The sequence below is a fragment of the Denticeps clupeoides genome, chromosome 5, assembly GCF_900700375.1.
Source record: "Denticeps clupeoides chromosome 5, fDenClu1.1, whole genome shotgun sequence".
Lineage (NCBI taxonomy): Eukaryota > Metazoa > Chordata > Actinopteri > Clupeiformes > Denticipitidae > Denticeps > Denticeps clupeoides.
In genome coordinates this window covers 29,724,257-29,742,317 of record NC_041711.1, presented here as the reverse complement: position 1 = coordinate 29,742,317, position 18,061 = coordinate 29,724,257, and the positions used below count along the sequence as shown (strand labels likewise).

The following is an 18,061-nucleotide window of genomic DNA, read 5'->3' as shown; positions in this document are numbered from 1 at the left end:
ACAGCAAATGAGGCATCTTTTTTCAATTAATTTAGTTCAACTTTAACTTGAAAAAATGTTGAAAATGACACTAAGCCCTTGGTTACCGAACATCTCTTTCAATGGGCCAAATGTTTGCCCGTCTCCTCATGCATGGTCATGAAAAAAGCAGCAGCACAGGCTGAAGAACAGACAATAACATTACAAGAAGAAACATGTGCAGCAGCCACATTTTATCCACTTGTTATTAATCAACCTTCCCGTTTTTAAAAAAAAAGCATTCAAATGATGCGCAACACTTTTCACAAACCATGAATTTGTTCCGCACGTTAGTAGATAAACGAACTACACCACGACCCATATCTGTGGGCTGCAGTATTAACTCCACGCACGTATGAAATGACCTGAGATTATCCAGACCAGGGGACTTGCCAACAGGTCACACAATGTGAACGTCTCCCAGAGGGAAATAACACACAGTAAAAGGCAAAAGTCTCTTTTGACAACATTCACACTTCAACAGGTTGGAGTTTCCGGAAACTTCCAGTTCCTCATCCATCCTGTTGGCTCATCGGTGACGTGCACAGGACCACTGCTCAGTCGGACAGTCCATAATAAAATAAATACTCTCACACAGGGTTCGGAGGCATATCAAAGTGCAAATCGGAGATGCCGCTGCAGGAAGGCGATGCAAGGCTCTTAAGGCGTCACTCTGTAGAAAAGTCTCGCACGCCGGCGCGGGGCAGCCACTTTCATTAGAGTTTCACTGGCTAAGGACACTCAGGTTAAACTGGGGGAAGCCGGTGGGATGGCATCGGTTGGCCTGCTCTTACAGGGGGAAGAGGTGGACGTCTGCATGCGGGAAAAGAAGGAGGTGAATTATTATTATTAACCACACTTGCAGTTCTGCTCAAGTCCAGGTTTAAACATCTGTAGATACCAGACGCACCTGACTGGTACCACTGTGACATGCTGTCTGTGATAGTGGGTGGCCCCAGGTAGCCCAGGGGTATGTGTCTGGGGAGGGAGCTGAGTAGAGGGATTCACAGGCAGGGGCTTTCTGGGAACTGGAGGTTTTGGAGGGGCAGCATTCTGTAACAAACAAATCACAAAACACCATCTGTACATGGCACACAAACCTTTTCATACCACACCAAATGCTCTTTAATCTTTCATTCCACAGTCCAGTTTGTCTCTATATTCCTTCACTGCTGTGGTACCTGGCTAACAGGGTCAGGAGGTAGAGGCTTGTTCGGAGGTGCTGGTCGCTTCACTGTGCGCTGCAGCGGAAGACGTCCAGATGGATTGAAGGAAAAGTCAGTGAGACCAACCCACACACACACACACACACTACAGCAACCTCCCAGACAACATTCCCAAAACATTTGGAAATGATAAAAAATAAAAATGGAAAATTCTTATTGTTATGTCAATAGTAAAATTACTATACTCTCAAAATGCTGTCTTGTTAACCTTGAACAGGAACCCCCATCAACTCTTCTTCGTAATTTGAACATAGGTGATTCATAATGACCCTTTAAACCCTTCGCACGTTGGCTCATTATGCATCACGTGTAACTGGAGACAAGGCAAGTTCATGCAGTGTGGCAGTAGAAAGCCAGCCGGTTTTACTATTTCGTCTCTGTTTGCCTTACTTTATTTTTCCCCAACCATGGCTGCCAAATCAAAAAGAGCAACCACCTATATATCAAATAATTACAAAGAAACTAATTATAATCATATCTATTACTTGCCACGTCTCCATGCACAGGTTGTTGCACATCTGATAATTTCACACGAACACAGGGAATCATGACAGATGCACTAGTGCATGCACTGACTCAGAGCATGGGCTTAATACGCAATCGATGGGGTGATTAAAACACACACACACACACACACACACACACACACACACACACACGAGTACACCGCGCCTCTAACTACATGTCCCCAACTACCTTGTGGTGTGCCTTGCCCTCTGGCACAGAGGGGTCTGGGGGAAGTGGTTTGTGTGGAGGGGCTGGCCTTCCCCCTGCCATCTAGGCAGTTCAGAGACAACAAACATTTCGGCAGGTTAGTGTGCGTCCGACTATCACAGGGGAATATGAATGAAAAGATGAAGGGCGTTAGGAAGATGAGAAATGCAGAGCATACACTGAAGAGTAACGCAATCAGGGTGACCACAGAGTCTTAGGTTTTATAAGTTATTTCGAAACCGGAAGTGTGCAAAGTGCTCACTTTTTCTTATGCTTTCTTACGCAAGACTAATTCAGCTGTTCAGAATTATGGTTACAGGAGGCTGGCCAATCAGATCACTGAAAGAACTCGATTTGGTCACTCTAATGATCTGTTACAGCATCCAAATAAGCACAAACATCAACCGGGCTGAAAAGGATCGTGCTCACTAGTCGCGTTTCCATTATAGGTTTGCATAAACACACGAAAGCCTTTGTTTTTAAATGTCAATCAAGCCCAATGAGACTTTCAGTAACGCTGCTGGCTATTCAGTCGCTCTGCCCTGTTTTATGTTCACGCTGCCTGAGTTGGACTTTTGGCACAGTGTTTTTGTGTGGGCGGGGCTTTGCCTCATTGGCCAGCAGGTATTTGAGTGACAGCTCTGTTCCCCTGAACTCTTTATCCCAGCTAGAATGGAGCTGTCACTCAAATACCTGCTGGCCAACGAGGCGAAGCCCCGCCCACACAGGGGCGGAGCCACTGAAAAGCCAGCAGTGAAACTGTAAAAACTAGAAGCGTTACTGAAAGTCTCACAAGCAAACATCGCATTTGATATTAGGAAAGTTTTGTTTCAAAATTTTGGCACAAATCTGATTCCATATGAGGTGATTCTGATCTGCGATGTCACAAAGGAATTGTGGATTCAAACCTTTAGGATGACCTGCTCAGTGGTAGGGGCAGTGGTGGCCTAGTGGTTAAGGAAGCGGCCCTGTAATCAGAAGGTTGCCGGTTCGAATCCCGATCTGCCAAGGTACCACTGAGGTGCCACTGAGCACAGCACCGTCCCCACACACTGCTCCCCGGGCGCCTGTCATGGCTGCCCACTGCTCACTCAGGGTGATGGGTTAAATGCAGAGGACAAATTTCACTGTGTGCACTGTGTGCTGTTGTGTATCACGTGTGACAATCACTTCACTTTCACTTCAGTTTTTGATGAACTGTGTGACTTGGAATCAATTCTTGCCACGCCTGCTACATCATGTATTTTAGAATGCCATGTGGCTCTAAGTAATATGTCCTGTGACCTAAAAACACTGCATTTTTACAAAATCAGCAGTAATGGTAATTATTAAGGAACTGCCACTGAGGTCCCCTCGAGCAAGGTACCATCCCCATTCGCTGCTCCCCACGCACCCGGTGGCAGTGGTGGCCTAGTGGTTACGGAAGCGGCCCCGAAAATCAGAAAGGTTGCACCTTTCATGGCTGCCCACTGCTCACTAAGGTGACTGGTTAAATGCACATAAATGCACGTTTCGTTGTGTGCACCGCGTGCTGTGCTTACTGTGCATCACATTGACTATCACTTCACTTTCGCACTAATGGAAAGGCGACTACAGTCTAGGTGACAGAGAACAATAGACACAATAGAACAACAGACATCTACCAATGCAGAAGCAAAGCAAGACACAGTCTACGCTCCCAAAGGGTGGGAGTTTTACCTGTGCATTTTTTAGGACTGGGTCAGGCGGGAGCGGTTTATTAGGAGGAGCAGGCCTGTTGTGAACCTGAACCGTGAGAAAACAGAAGCAGAAAGAGTGGCCTTTACAGGACCTGCTGTGGTGAGTATTTAAAATATTCTGAGCAGAAAAGAGAAGCGGTGCCTCTGCAGTCAGTTGTCACCAAAAAGGTGACACTTTTCTCATCTCTGCTTTTATGCAGTTAAACCACGGAGATTTGTTGCAGCTTTGCAACAAGCAGTTACATGCAGTTAATAAGCATTACTGTCAGATACAAGGTAAAAAAAAAGGTACGGAGCATCATACAATATAGAATATCTCTAGATATCAAACGCTTGAAACCAGAAAGATTTCCACAATGACAAACATTTTATTATAAAGACACCATGAAAAACACATTCTTAACTTATGCTCGCTCATGGGATTGAAATGAGTGGGTTTTATCCAAAAAGAGAAAGTTCATGAGAGTCAATCATCCGTCTCCTCCTAATTTAAACTCTAAATCTTTAATGACAATCATTGAAGATTTTGTATGACTAATAATTTGCTAACAAAAAGGGTGGTTAATTTCTCTTCTCTGTTTAAATAAATAGGATGACTCTGACCTTTAACCCTACACTTTGTACGAAAGTAGCGTCCATAGAGATAACCACAATGCTGCTTGACAGAAAGTACCTTGTTAACTGGTGGGATGAGGGGTATGTCATTTTGATGTGTCCACTGGTACCTCAGAGGCTGCATCTGTTCCCCATTTTGGGCATCGACTCGCTCAGCTGCCGGGGTCCTGAGAGGCACCACAGAAAGAAAGAAATGTCTACAACGCAACCTACCGGTCACAAGACAGGTCAGCAGATCAAGTCCTGTAATGTAGACTACTGGACTACAATTCTGACGAGTCAAGACCTGAGGTTAAGTAAGTTTTATAAAATCAAACACTCCACTTTTGACTCTGCAGAATGGAGAACTACAGCTACTACATGCTTCTCATATCTGGGGAACATACAGTGACCCCAACAGGGGGACTACATCCACCACAAGGTCATAGTCAAGATCAAAATCACACAAATGCCACTTCATGAATACCTCTGCATGGGATCCTCTCCTATTGTCATCCCATATATCTGCACATGGGCCACTGTGACCTGACTGAATTATGCGTGGAGAAAAATTAGATCACCTTGGCATTTACTTGCAATGGTCCTTACATTTGTTTTATGGTTTCTTATTTAACCAATGGGCACACAAAAAAATGTCTACAGTAAAACAATGTGTGCCATCTGTAAATCTCTATGTCATAAAACACTGTGTATTTGGTTTTGAATATTATGAGTGGCGTTACGCTTAATTTTGTTTCTGGAATAACAGATACCGGTGTCTTACCGGCTCTGCTGGCGGCTGCCACCTTTTTGGAAAGGACTTCTACTTAAGCAAAAGAACCCACGCCGGCAGCCAGGAACCCGAAGAGCCAAAAATAATAGCACCACAGGCAAGACGAAGAGGAAGATGACAAGCAAAGCTACTTGGGCCGGGTCCGAATCTGTGGACAGATTGTCAGAAGGTGCAACATTTCAGCAAATGGCAATACCATACAAGGGCAAGGTCCACTGCGCTTGTCAGTACACAGGAAGCTGGTGGGAGTGGCCAACTACCTCGAGGTTGCCTGGCGGGTCCACTGTCCACGCTGCCCCCAAAGCCAGCATATTTACAGTCAGGCGGGGCCCATCCCACATCGCAGTGGCAGTTCTTATTGCTGTTGCAGACCTGCCAAAGGAAGATCGGAGGATGCAGAAGCGTTGAGAATCAGGGAGTTAGTCATTTCCCCTCACACCAAGACAACAGTGGGGCCTCACGCCGTGTCCGTTGCACTTCCTGTGACACTCCTCCACCCCAAAAACCGAAGCATCTTGACAGCGCTGATTCAGACAGGCCTGAAAGGTTTCAAAAATGCAATCAGATAAAAAAAATAAAAGTGAGGAAAACAGGGTATAATGGAAATTGGTCTGCTTGGTGGAAGGAGAGGGCCACCCACCTTTCCTGGTCCACAGGACGAGCCTGGAGCAACCATGGCGGGGTCAGAGATATCATCGCCCAGGTCAAAGTGGGTGCCGCGGCAGGTGTAGTCAGTGTGATTCAGAAGAACTTTAGTAGTGAGGATCTGTGCATTGGAGCCCAGCAGAGGGCGGCCATTCCCACCTTGACACTGCAGTTTCCCACACTGCACATCTCTGCAAAAAGATAAGAACCGAATAATCGCAACCATTCCTGCAGATATTCCATATACGTTCAATATTTGCATGATATTAATGTACTAATAAAAGGTCAAACATATCGCAGGGGACTTTGATTCTGATTATTCTAAATTGTTTAATCAATAGTAACTGTGACCTTGAGGCATAACAACAGGCTCATTCCTGAAAATTGCATTGTTAAAAATGCAAAACAAGAAACAACATTTTAGGCTATACCACAAAGGTCAAATTTTGAGGTGATCTGATATGATCCGGCAATAGATGGGGCAGAATGAGAGAAGTGTGGGCTGGAAATTCTCCTGAAGCAGGGTTGCCGGTAAACATGTGATATGCTATATCTTAATCTGTCCATCGTGTCTTCTGGTTTTGGACTTCTGGTGGTACTTACGCACTGGGACATGGGATATAACTGCCATTGGCTAATTGACCACAGTTGCCATATTTGCTGCCGTGTTTGTTGACAGATGAAAAACACAAAGGTGGCGCCTTGGTGGCATCTGGGAATGCAGATATAAATGACAAATTCAAGGTTCAAGAGCTGGTTCATTGTTGTGACTACAAAACCATTGGTAAACAACTTCAGACATTCTCCAATAAACAGTTTGACATTTGAAATCTTTTTTTTTCAGTTAAGTTGATAAATTCATTAATGTGTTGAGAGCTTTTTGTAAAACAAGTGAAAACTCACTGGGATAATTTAAGGTCCCCTGACATGAAAATTGTGAGATTATTTAACATTAATACAAGTTCGCCTAGCCTGTCTACGGTCCTGCCGATTTGAATAAAGAGTGCTTTGGCGTTCAGAGAGTGGCAGCTCAGATGGCCTGCTAATGTCTTCACAAGGGGATTCATTTTTTCCTGGAAAAACACAACTTCCTGTCTATGCCCATCATTACGGTTGGTGAATGGTGTTGATGATGTCATTTCCACGAATGCCCCCCCAACTTCTATTGGCCGCTCTCCTCCTCGTCCTGCCTCTCTCCTCCTCATTAGCATTTTAAGATACAGACACAGAAACTGCACGGCCTGGAGAAATCTCATAGTGAGACTGACTAAAAGTGGCTGTAATTCTGCACCAATGCTGAATTTCTGAAAGACACTTCACATACAGTATTAGGGGACGACAAAGACCTTTATAAAAGCAAAAGCATTTCATGTCAGGGAACCTTTAAACAAAGTTTGAGTCTCTAAACCGATTATGCTGATTAGCCAAAAGACCAAAAAGCACAAGGAGATGAAAATCAGTGGGATGTGTTGCATATTCACAGTGCATGATAAAGCAGAGACACTCACTGGGCCCCCATAGAATTTGGCACTGGGCATCCAGGCTGGCACAGACACCGCTGTAGCAGTAGGATGATCCACTTTCACAGGGCTCTCCATTCTGCAGGAAGACATTGGGGGGGCAGTAGGGCGAGGTGCCAGTGCAGTGCTCAGGCAGGTCACACTCCCCCAGCGGCTCCCGGCAGACCCAGCCCGCAGTGCGAAGCTAGAGAGCATCAGATTAATAAAATGAAACTGTGAAAACATTTTGTGATTAAAAGCTTTTACTATAGACTGAAATGTGAGCAATATTTCAGAAAATACATTTTATTGAAAATTATTATATATGATAATAACATAAATAAATGGCACATAGCTGACGAAAAAATCCACCAAATACAATTTACATATTATCAGTCATTATTATGTTTTTAGCCTACACAGCTATAATTTACAATCAGATTATTCATTCTAATCGATTATATTTTATGCATATAAAATAGAAAAGATATTATGTACCCTAACAGAAAAGCAAGCATATCATCAGTCAAACTGTACAGTATTTCAATATTTATATGAGATGTAAACAGATAATAAATGGATTCTTCCTGACATCAATATCTACCTTGCAGTTCTCACAGCAAATACCATCAGAGGAACACTGTGCACCAGGAACCAGCTTACAGGTGCTAGCATTGCAGCAGGGATCATTGCACTCCTGATAAGACCAACATAAGATGAAGGATGCAAGTTCATCTCCAGGCTGCACAGCATGCTGATGTTCATGACTGAGTGAGAGTACATACATCCAGCAGGCCACAGTCACACTCCTCCCCTTTCTCCACATAGAGGTTGCCACAGCGAGGTCCACCCAAGAGCTTCTCTGGCTGTGGCACGTTAAAGAGGCACATGCCACCTCCATGCAGGAGGCTGAGGGACAGGTCTCGGGCACTGCAGCTGCTGAAGAGCTGTCCTGGCATGAACCTGGGATGATGGAGGACCGAAATGCCATGAAGTGTGTAAAATGTAGGTGAGGCATATCTACCTCCCCTAGATTACTCACCCTGTGGAGGGCTCCATGATGCAGCCGCCCATCCTGGGCTCATTTTGGCACTCACATTTGCGTTCAGCCGTGTCATGGCTCATGCCCAGGTTATGGCCCAATTCATGGGCAACTGTGGAGGCCACGCCCAGCACACTGACAAGATGATCCTGTAGAAGAGATAAAGAAGTGGGAAAACATGTGGGAACAAGAAAAAAAATAAAGCAATTGCACCTTTACGATCGCCTTGACTGAACTCACCACATTGACTCCACCAGAACGGTCCTTGGAACACATGGACGACTGGGATGCCATTCCCACTGTTGTGCCATCAAAGGAGCCACCCCTGTCAGAGCACAAACATATGTGACAAAGGGCCAGAAAACCTCAAACTGTTTCACACCCTCTGAGCCTGATATCTGCCTCAGGCCGACTCACTCACATGACCAGCTGAGCATTGTCATGGCGCAAGCGAGGCAGCAGCTCCTGTGTTCTCCAATCCAGGAAGCGGTTGAGGGTTTCCTTAGGGTTCGTATCCACCTGGATTTTATCCTGGTCGCTCCAGATCTCCAGGCCCAACAGTGCCACCCGAACATTCAAAGGCCTATAGAACTGCAAGACAGCACACACACCAGTCACAAAAGTTCCTGATGTCACGAAAAGCAAATGATTAGACATTGCATCATACATGTTAAGGAGACTCACCCAGTCCACCTGGTTGGCAACATCAAGCATTCTATAGATGATTGTCTTATTGTTCTTCTGGTAGTTCAAGAACTGTGTAGTAAACGTAATGGATCATTGCATATATCTTACATTATATTTACACCATTTATCAGACGCCCTTATCCAGAGTGACTTACAATCAGTAGTTACAGGGACAGTCCCCCTGGAGCAATTTAGGGTTAAGTGTCTTGCTCAGGGACACAATGGGGTTTGAACCTGGGTCTTCTGGTTCATAGGCGAGTGTGTTACCCACTAGGCTACTACCACCTTGGTATGCAACTGCATTTACACCAGCCACAGCTCCACCCCAGCAGAACCCAGAATGGAATACACTCAGGGTTGATCAGATTCATAGCAGCGAAGACTCAGTGATGAGTGGGTACAACATTAAAGTCTACAGTTCGATGTGGAAGTAGCCTAGACACAAAGTGACAGGTTCAAACCCCACTTACTAACATTGTGTCCCTGAGTGAAACACTTAACCCTAAGTTGCTCCGGGGAGGACCGTCCCTGTAACTACTGATTGTAAGTCGCTCTACATAAGGGCGTCTGATAAATGCCGTATAATGTAAAATTGTCAATGTTCTCTCCTCTTACCTCTTTATGATCAGCCACCAGCACCAGCTCGATGTATTTTGTCTCAGAGAGAATATCCCTCTTGCTCTAGAAAATGGAACACAGATTTAAAGCTCTGTCTACCCGTATCCTACTTTTCACATACACCTGTACAGCCTTACCCTGTGAACTTGGGGTGGGGCATAGAGAGGGGGCACTGCCCTGTGGGACACACCACAGCCCCCTGACCCAGACATGAGTTGGTGAGTTGGGTAGAGAAGATGCATCCCTTCCTCTTCAACACCTCCACTTCCTTCCTCTTGATGCTTATCATCATGCTCCTCAGGCTGCAGCTCAAAACTCAGACTGGCATTGATGACAATCACCCCCCTTCACAGATTTTTAAAGGTCAGATTTAGGCTTCAAAACACTCAAATCACATAAAATGGACAACTGGACAAACAAAAAAATCAATTTTCATGAATTAATATTTTGCTATATTTTTGCTATTGTGTTTCTTGTAGTTAGCCACAATTTATGACTTTTTAAAATGCATTTTTTTTTTTTGTTATATTTCTGTCTCTCACTTTTAAACCACCCCCCCACTTTATCTGTCCATATGTAAAAATGCTCAGTTGTACTACTGCAACGTCACTGATATATTGTATATATTTATAGAGATTTTTTACAAAGAGTCAAAGGAAATTAAACAGGTTATGAAGGGATGCTGACTGGGAATTTACTCAAATTTACGTTTCGTCAGGATTTCGCTAACATGCTGACGACAATGTCAACTTATGATAAGAAACTATGCCCTTGGTCTCCTCTAGCAGTAAAAGTACCTGAAAGTACTTTCCTGCCATCAGGCAAGAGACTCAGGACAATTCACACACGCATATCACGATTCAGGAACAGTTTCTACCCCAGTGCCATCAAGCTATACAACACATAGTATGCACTGCACTGTCACTTAAATTATGCACAATCACTTTGTTATGCAACTTATATATATTCACCCTTCTGTGACTTATTATTTATTGCTGCTGCACTTTGTCTTCTATGTATCATGTTCTATGTTCTGTCTACGTGGGAGAGGTTTTCAAGTAAGAATTTCATTGTGCTCTGTACACTGTACTTTGTACATATGACAATAAACTTCAACCTCAACCTCAAGTATCTGGATTTAACCGTAGCTGCTCCCAGAGGGGTTCCAATTTAAAACCCCACTGTTTCCTAATGTGAAATTAACAAAGAAGGGCTAGAGCTCCATTTTAATGCGGATTGAATTACGGCAAACGTGAAAGTGCCATTCAAGGTCACACTACCCGTGGCTCACGTTACCACCGTGTGTGACACGGTCACATGACCGTGCCTACTCAGCCTGCTCAAATCAGCTGCCCTGCATAAGTTTTATCCCGACATAAGTATTCAAGATTACTGAATGTCAAATTGACGCCTGAGCAGCACACTTGTGGGACCCACAAATTTTACAACAATATTTTTTGCAGCTGGCACTATAAACTTTTACTGCATTAGTAATATGTTAAATGTTACCCATTAAAGGTCCCCTATCAAAAAATTTATTTTGTGAGATTATTGTTATTGCATAAATGTATTTTTTTTAGTTCTGTCACGCAATACTTTGAAGAAACAATGGGTTAATTAGATTTTTTCTGGAAAAACGCTGACACAACTTCCTGTCTGCGCCAAATATTGTGGTTGGTGAATGGTGTTGATGACATAACTTCCGCAAAATGCCCCCTCAACTTTAAGCTACACACACCAAAACGACTAAGGGGACGACTAAGACATATATAAAAGCAAAAAAAAAATGTCCATGTCAGGGGACCTTTAACTGGATCAGATTTACAACTAACATTCTGACTTACAAACTTACCGTAAACCAGCACATGTACTCAGGGCCACTCGAGACTGAGGGAAGCCTCTCACTATACCATGATAGTAGCAGTGTGTCTGTGGGAGTAGAGCAAAGGCTTTTACACTTTTATAGGATATTGTAGTTATTTATCTATATTCCGCTAATTATTTTGGTTACGTCACAGCAAACCACTGTTTAGGAAAACATAATTTCCTTAATTAATCATTACAAGAACTGAATGTGTAATGACTTACAAAACGTTCTACCGAAGAGACCCCCGTTCCATTGGGGAGATAGTAGAACACATTTGGTGAATTTGGTAGAAGATCTCTGCAGGAGGTTAAGTACATTATATCATTTGCATGTGATAACAGTATTCAGCATTCCTTATTATTGCAATAAAAATCCAACAGTGTTGATCCCTATGTCCCAAGCTACACTGAATGCTATAATCCTTGAATCATTTTCCCTCTTTGAATATGTAGCTGGGAGGAGAAATTAGTGGACAGTGAATTTGGACACATATTGAACTGAATCAATTCAAATTATAATGTGCACCTCCTGTACTTACATGTTTTTTTCCAGGTCCAGCAGAAAAAGAACACCCCTAATGTGCAGTCCACACTGGAACTTATCCGGATGACCGTTCTGCGTGGGTGAAGATCAGAGTGTCTTATCTTATTTCTGCAGCAGAGGAAGTTTTAACTCTATTGGGTTATTTAAAATACCACTCGCTCTTTTAGAAGCTCAACCAGCAGAAAAATCGATCAAAGTCTAATCTCAGAGCTACTTTGTCTGATTAGGGCTAAAACCAAATTAGAACTACTTTAATTTGTGACACTTTCCCTGTGTTACTGAATGTGAACAGGCCACATTTGACATGCACTATATTCGCCAGACTCTCTTATGTGTATCACTTTTTTACAAGTACCATGTTTATACCACGTCTCCATTCATGAAAAGTCAGTTTTTGACCAAAGAACCACTACTTTATTAAGATGGTTTTTGTGCAGGACCACTGGTGAAGGTCTAGATGAACCTTGAGTTCTCCCAAGTAGTTGCTAATTCTGATTGGCCACAGAGGCCAAAGGAAGGGTGTAAAATCAGCCTTGAGTTCCACACTCTGAGTGGGCAGATTTGTGCCTTCAGCTTTTAGCCGTACAAGAATAGTGGTTGCTTAGGGGATTTGAACTCAAAGGCTTTAAAAATCCTCCACATCTATAGCGAGCCCTCGGGTGCCACACGTAAGCACATTACCAGTGTACTGGGCAGATCTGCTGAGTTAGCCACCGACTGATAGTTGCCCAGGGACCCTTCGCTTGGTCGTAAAACGACAAAAGCATCACGCTTCCTCACATGCCACTGAAGGGCCTGACACTAAGTCATGCTGCTTTCCTGTGCTTTGTTGAAGCATGGCAGGAAAAGGGCTAAAGAGAGCGTCCCCATTACAGCCAGTTTGGGGCTCCAGCCAGCACGACCTGGGCTTCTCTCAACACCCCTTCCTGCCATTCTGCTGGTTTCCATCTTAAACGACAAGGCAAGTGAAACCCTGATGCTTCCTGTGGCACTGCCTCACTACTTTCCTGCTTCCTCTGCAAGCAGCCGCCACTGGACAACTCAAGAGACATGGGGTTCAGAAGAGATGGCTTCTTCAGAGGCCTCCGGAGAGACAAGCACCATGCAAAAACACCCACACTGGACAGGGGTAGCATTAAGAGAGTCAGCATGACAAAAAACAGATGCTAAAGAGCATTTATAGTATCTAGCTCACAAAAGTGTGAAAAGTGTGTTTGTAAATATTTACTTAATATAGCTTATATAAAAGTACACTCAAAATAACTAAACACACATCCATTAATGTCTAAACCACTGGCAGCAAAAGTGAGTAAAATAGTCAATTTGCCCTCCTCAGTGTGACTCATTAGTGTCTAATCTAATCTAATCTAATCCTTTATACCAGCATCAAACTACAACCTACAGTGGGTCTGAATACTTAGGACCATGTGATATTTCAGGTTTTTTTTAATAAATCTTTTTTAATAAATCTGCAAAAATGTGAACAATTCTGTGTTTTTCTGTCAATATGGGGTGATGTGTGTACATTAATAAGGAAAAAATAAGGATTTTAGCAAATGGCTGCAATATAACAAAGAGTGTTTTTTTTGCTACAGGGTAATGCGTAAATATTGAATACATAAAGGTATTAAGCATTGGATTACTTTACAGCACATTACTTTACAGCAGTATATAAAATATATTTGTGAAATGCAAAGCCATTTTTGTTTATTTTACTTTTTAAATAATTATATTATAATACTTTGAAATAATTTACTTTTTGCATAAACATGAATTAAATATCACCATGAGTATTATTTAATACTGTCTGTCCTCCATTTTGACACATTTGAGCACATAAGGCAGCAAGGCGGTCACATCACCTGACAGGGAAAGTCATGTTATGTGTCGAAATAACCAATTTAACCTAAAATACTATATGTATTATAAGCTAATATAATTTTTTTATTAACTGTCATGCACATCTACTTGCATATTTAAAAAATATATATGTAATAGATATTTGAAATATGAATATGAATCTCCATTAGATCTCCTGCCAAAATATTATGCTTATATGTTTTAGTCCACAACAGTGGTCTTGAACTGAGAATGTATGAAACTTGTACTGGGTGGGCCTGCACGCTGGGCAAGTTTCCAAATGGTGGCCAAGAAACCAATCAAGAAAAAGGGTGGGTGTATGACTTCAGTCGAGGCAAAAACCAGTTTGTACTGGATGAAAAAGGATAAAAACTAAGTGAGGGATGGAGGAAGGGAGTAACAGAGAGTCTCTGCTTTGTGGCCACCACCTCAGATGAGTTTGGGATCACAGAAGAATGTGATGGACACTAATCCAGGATCACACCCAAACCTCAGGTCCTCAGCCAAGCCAGCTCCTCCCTTGGTTCTCCAATGAATTTACCCCTTTCACTGACTCCTCGGCGACCCTCATCAACTCTCGCCTCCCTCCTCTTTTTTCCTTCACGAATTCTGTCATTTCCCCCCTTTCCTGTGCCTCTTTATCCCCGTCATTTCATCCCACATTTCCTTTTACTTATTTTCACAGCCAGCAGTTCTATTCTCAACATTACCCTCTCACGTCACAAAGCCCGTCTCTCTCTCTCTCTCTCCGTCTTACTGAATCAGGTCACGCTCTTGACCATGTGCCCCGTCCAGGGAGATGAGCTCACTGCTACATGAATGCTGGGTGGGGTCCATTCACCGCTGGGACAAAAGATAGGGAAGGGGCGTGCGTCTGGAGATAATACAGGACATAATATTCCATATCGCCAACTGTCTGATTACACAGGTGCATATTTGGAACAAAATAAATGTTTTTCTCAGTTTCTGCACTGACTGAGACCTCCCACGAGCAAGGAATGGCCAAACATCCATTAACTCTCTTCACAGAAAACGCTACGTATTAACATCAGAGGAAATGTAAAGTGCTATAAATGCGTTGAAAAATACATTTTTCAGAAATTGCACCAACTCCATGAACGCTTTAAAGGGATGAGTCTGGGTGTTCTGAACCTCGCGTTAATCCATTATTTCAATCCACAGGAATCAGGTTACACCACCCCTGACAGCTCCACTTACAAGGAGGGTTCTTCTGTTGGGGTGAGGGGTAGACATGATTGTAATGGGGTGGTGGTAGCCTAGTGGGGAACACACTCGCCTATGAACCAGAAGACCCAGGTTCAAACCCCACTTACTACCATTGTGTCCCTGAGCAAGACACTTAACCCTAAATTGCGCCAGGGGGGGACTGTCCCTGTAACTACTGATTGTAAATCGCTCTGGATAAGGGCGTCTGATAAATGCTGTAAATGTAAATGTAATGTATTAATTAAGCGGAAGAGTGTCTAAATTTGTGAAAATCTGCTATACTATTCCCTGGAACAATACAAACATTCAAAGGTCTCAATACAAACATTCTTAGATGTCTTTTTTTTGTGATTTTGGGATGAGGTGGGGGAACAAATTTGCGGAATATTGTGGAATTTGCACAGCGGCGGTCATGCCTTGTGTTCAAAAGCTATGTAAACCAGGACCATTCTGGCCAATTTACGCTCATGGTCCTGATATGGAGCCCTAACCCACTTAAGCCCTTGCCACTTCAAAGCAGACAGTTCTTTGTTATTTAGATATAAAAGCAGACAGAGAGCCACTTAAATGTATATGCATGTAGGAAGGTAACTTATTCTAGATGTTTTACAAACAGGCACCATAATGGAGACAAACTCCATTTGTCTAACCCAGATAGGAAAACCAGTATAATCTATATGGCAGGACAACTTTTGTTCACAAATTATCATGATTTGAAGTAGCACTGTTTGATCGTGAATCTTGGCTTGGATCTAAGAGATCGTTATCATTTCAATGCCTTTGGTACATGCCAAAGTACAGGCTTTAGTCAACAGATGAGTGTTGAAAATGGAGGGAAAATATTTGCACACCCACACCCATGCCATCCCCACCTTTCCTCTCTTTTATTCCACTCAGCTAAAAAAAAAAGGGCGTGGTTATTAACACAGATGTTTTACCGAGTCACTACCACCGTTTTATAAAGGATTAAAGACTTAAACATCTACTGCAGCTACTGAGCCAGTCCATGGTGCGATGAACTCATCCATCAGGCTTCTCAGCAGCCTGTCTCCTACTTTTTCTACAGTTTCTTCTACTTCCCACATGCATGAATGGACCTAAGACAAATCTGCTGCCTGGTTTCCTTTTTTTGCCCCAGGAAGGAAACAAGCACTGCTGAAATGTTTTAGTGGAAGTTTCCTGCAAAAAAAAAAAAAAAAGTATGATCTGAAGCGAGGGAAAATCAGCCTACGTTTCAGGTTCAAAATCTTCCTGTGCAGGCGGCCTGAAGTCATATCCTGAAGAATTCCCCATTTTTCCCAAAACGAGCAAATTAGTGAGACTTACGTATACTGATAGGAATATTTCATAAATCCAACGGTTTCCTCAATGTGTCTAGTAAAAGGGCCTGCTGGATCTCATTGTTCTGATAAATAGGATTTTTCCACATATACAGTGGCATGCGAATGTCTGTCCTTCTGTACTCACCCGCAAGGCTTCGCTCAGACTCTTCCTGCGTCCGTCCACTATCCCAAAGGGCTTTGTCCGCTCCACAGGCCTACTCGACCTGTTATGCTGGTGGTCTTCACCTAGCAGAGGTAGAAGTTTAAGATTTCACGGCTGCACTTCCATATGAACTCCTGTTTCAATGAATATGTTTTTTTGCCCTGCATTTTAACATTATTACACCTACAGTGGTGCAGATTATTTGGTTTAGGCAGGTCGTACACATGCTCGACGAAACCTCAAACTGGAGAGGCCAGACACGCAACATCTCCACCCGCCGGGACTGTCCGAGGCAGCTGCTGTCTGTCTGTCTGGCTATTCAAGTGTCACAGACAGCACTCAGTACAACTCAGGCTACTGTACAACTGGTTATTCTGGGTTATATATACCCTCTATGAGCCTTGAACGTCATGCCTTGTAGGATTTTTTTTTTAGTAATTAAAAGTAATTAGAGCACCAAAGCACATTTCTGAAGCCCAGCAAAAGTCATAATACACGTCGTCTTTTTAATTCCATGGAATGGTTGGCGGATGAGTTCGTTCATGTTCATACCTGTGCGCGGTGGCCGGCTCTCCTCGCCGCTTCCTGCGGATCCCCTGGCGGGACCGGGTGACCGGGGTCCGGGTGACCGGGGTCCGTCGTCCAGGCCCTCAAACCGGCTGCTGTCGGCCAGCAGCGAAGTTCCTGGGCGCGCAAGCCCGACCAAAGTCACGGCGAGCAGGGCGCGAAGTAAGAAGAGGGCCGTCATCGCTCCGGGCTCCGCCGGGTCAGGGCCGACGTCGCGCTGCGTCCTGCCCCATCCTCTCCTCCTCCTCCTGGTCTACCGAGGCACCGGAGCCGCCATCCAACGCAGCAGTCACGTCAACTTACAAGCGGCCGGTGTTAAACGCGGATGTAGACATGGACGTTCGGCGGCGGGAGACCGGGTGTCGCGTCGTGTCGCGTCGTCTGTGGCGCTCGCGCGGTCCAGACCGTGTTTACGAGGATGCTGTAATCGTATTGTGCTGCGTGGAGACCGACTAGGCGGGATTTCCTTTAACTCTTTACTGTCCCCGCACTGGCGCTGGACCCGACGCTCTTTCAGCACTGTGAATTTATTATATATATACACACACACACACACACACACATTAAATGTCCAAAGTTGCGTACATTTTCGAAAAAAGATCTTGTAGAGACCATGGTGGCCAACCCATGTGTGGGGAAAAATTGGTGTCTCATGCACATCGAATCACGCTTTCACAATTTGAGCAGGATGAATCCTGGTATTGTCGTCTTGGAATATGGCGTTGCCATCAGGGAAGAAGAAATCCACTGATCGAATAACCTGGTCATTCAGTATATTCAGCTGACCTCATGCTTTGGGGACACGACGTTGCTCAAGCCAGACTTGTCCAATTGCGGGGACCCCAGACCATAGCACTGCTCCCACAGGCTTGTTCGGTAGGACCTGGGCATGATGGCTCTTATCAAATCTGGACTAAGCAGAGCACATGACTTTCTTCCATTGCTCCTGAGTACAATC

At 43.9% G+C, this 18,061-nt stretch overlaps 1 protein-coding gene across 12 annotated transcripts; it reads right to left on the bottom strand.

The window, feature by feature from the left end:
* Positions 1-15: 15 nt before the first annotated feature.
* On the bottom strand, positions 16-17,582 carry adam15 (ADAM metallopeptidase domain 15). 12 transcript variants are annotated; one of them, XM_028978994.1, is made up of 26 exons: positions 17,089-17,577; positions 16,519-16,619; positions 11,960-12,036; positions 11,643-11,718; positions 11,407-11,483; positions 9,692-9,899; positions 9,552-9,617; positions 8,934-9,005; positions 8,671-8,840; positions 8,490-8,574; positions 8,250-8,398; positions 7,993-8,170; positions 7,812-7,904; positions 7,217-7,412; positions 6,312-6,420; positions 5,704-5,899; positions 5,525-5,602; positions 5,324-5,435; positions 5,055-5,211; positions 4,758-4,820; positions 4,350-4,458; positions 3,657-3,722; positions 1,941-2,021; positions 1,200-1,259; positions 929-1,071; positions 16-831 (listed from the first exon to the last, which is right to left on the bottom strand). In XM_028978994.1, exons 1-26 carry the CDS (start codon positions 17,282-17,284, stop codon positions 765-767), a joined length of 2,985 nt encoding a protein of 994 aa, XP_028834827.1. In that variant the 5' UTR covers positions 17,285-17,577; the 3' UTR covers positions 16-764. The 12 variants fall into 12 exon arrangements, 11 of the variants coding, with proteins under 11 accessions (XP_028834827.1, XP_028834836.1, XP_028834828.1 ...); XM_028979003.1 differs by lacking the exon at positions 17,089-17,577 and adding an exon at positions 16,107-16,230 and having other exon boundaries at positions 16,519-16,621; XM_028978995.1 differs by lacking the exon at positions 1,200-1,259 and having other exon boundaries at positions 17,089-17,580.
* Between the last annotated feature and the right edge of the window lie 479 nt (positions 17,583-18,061).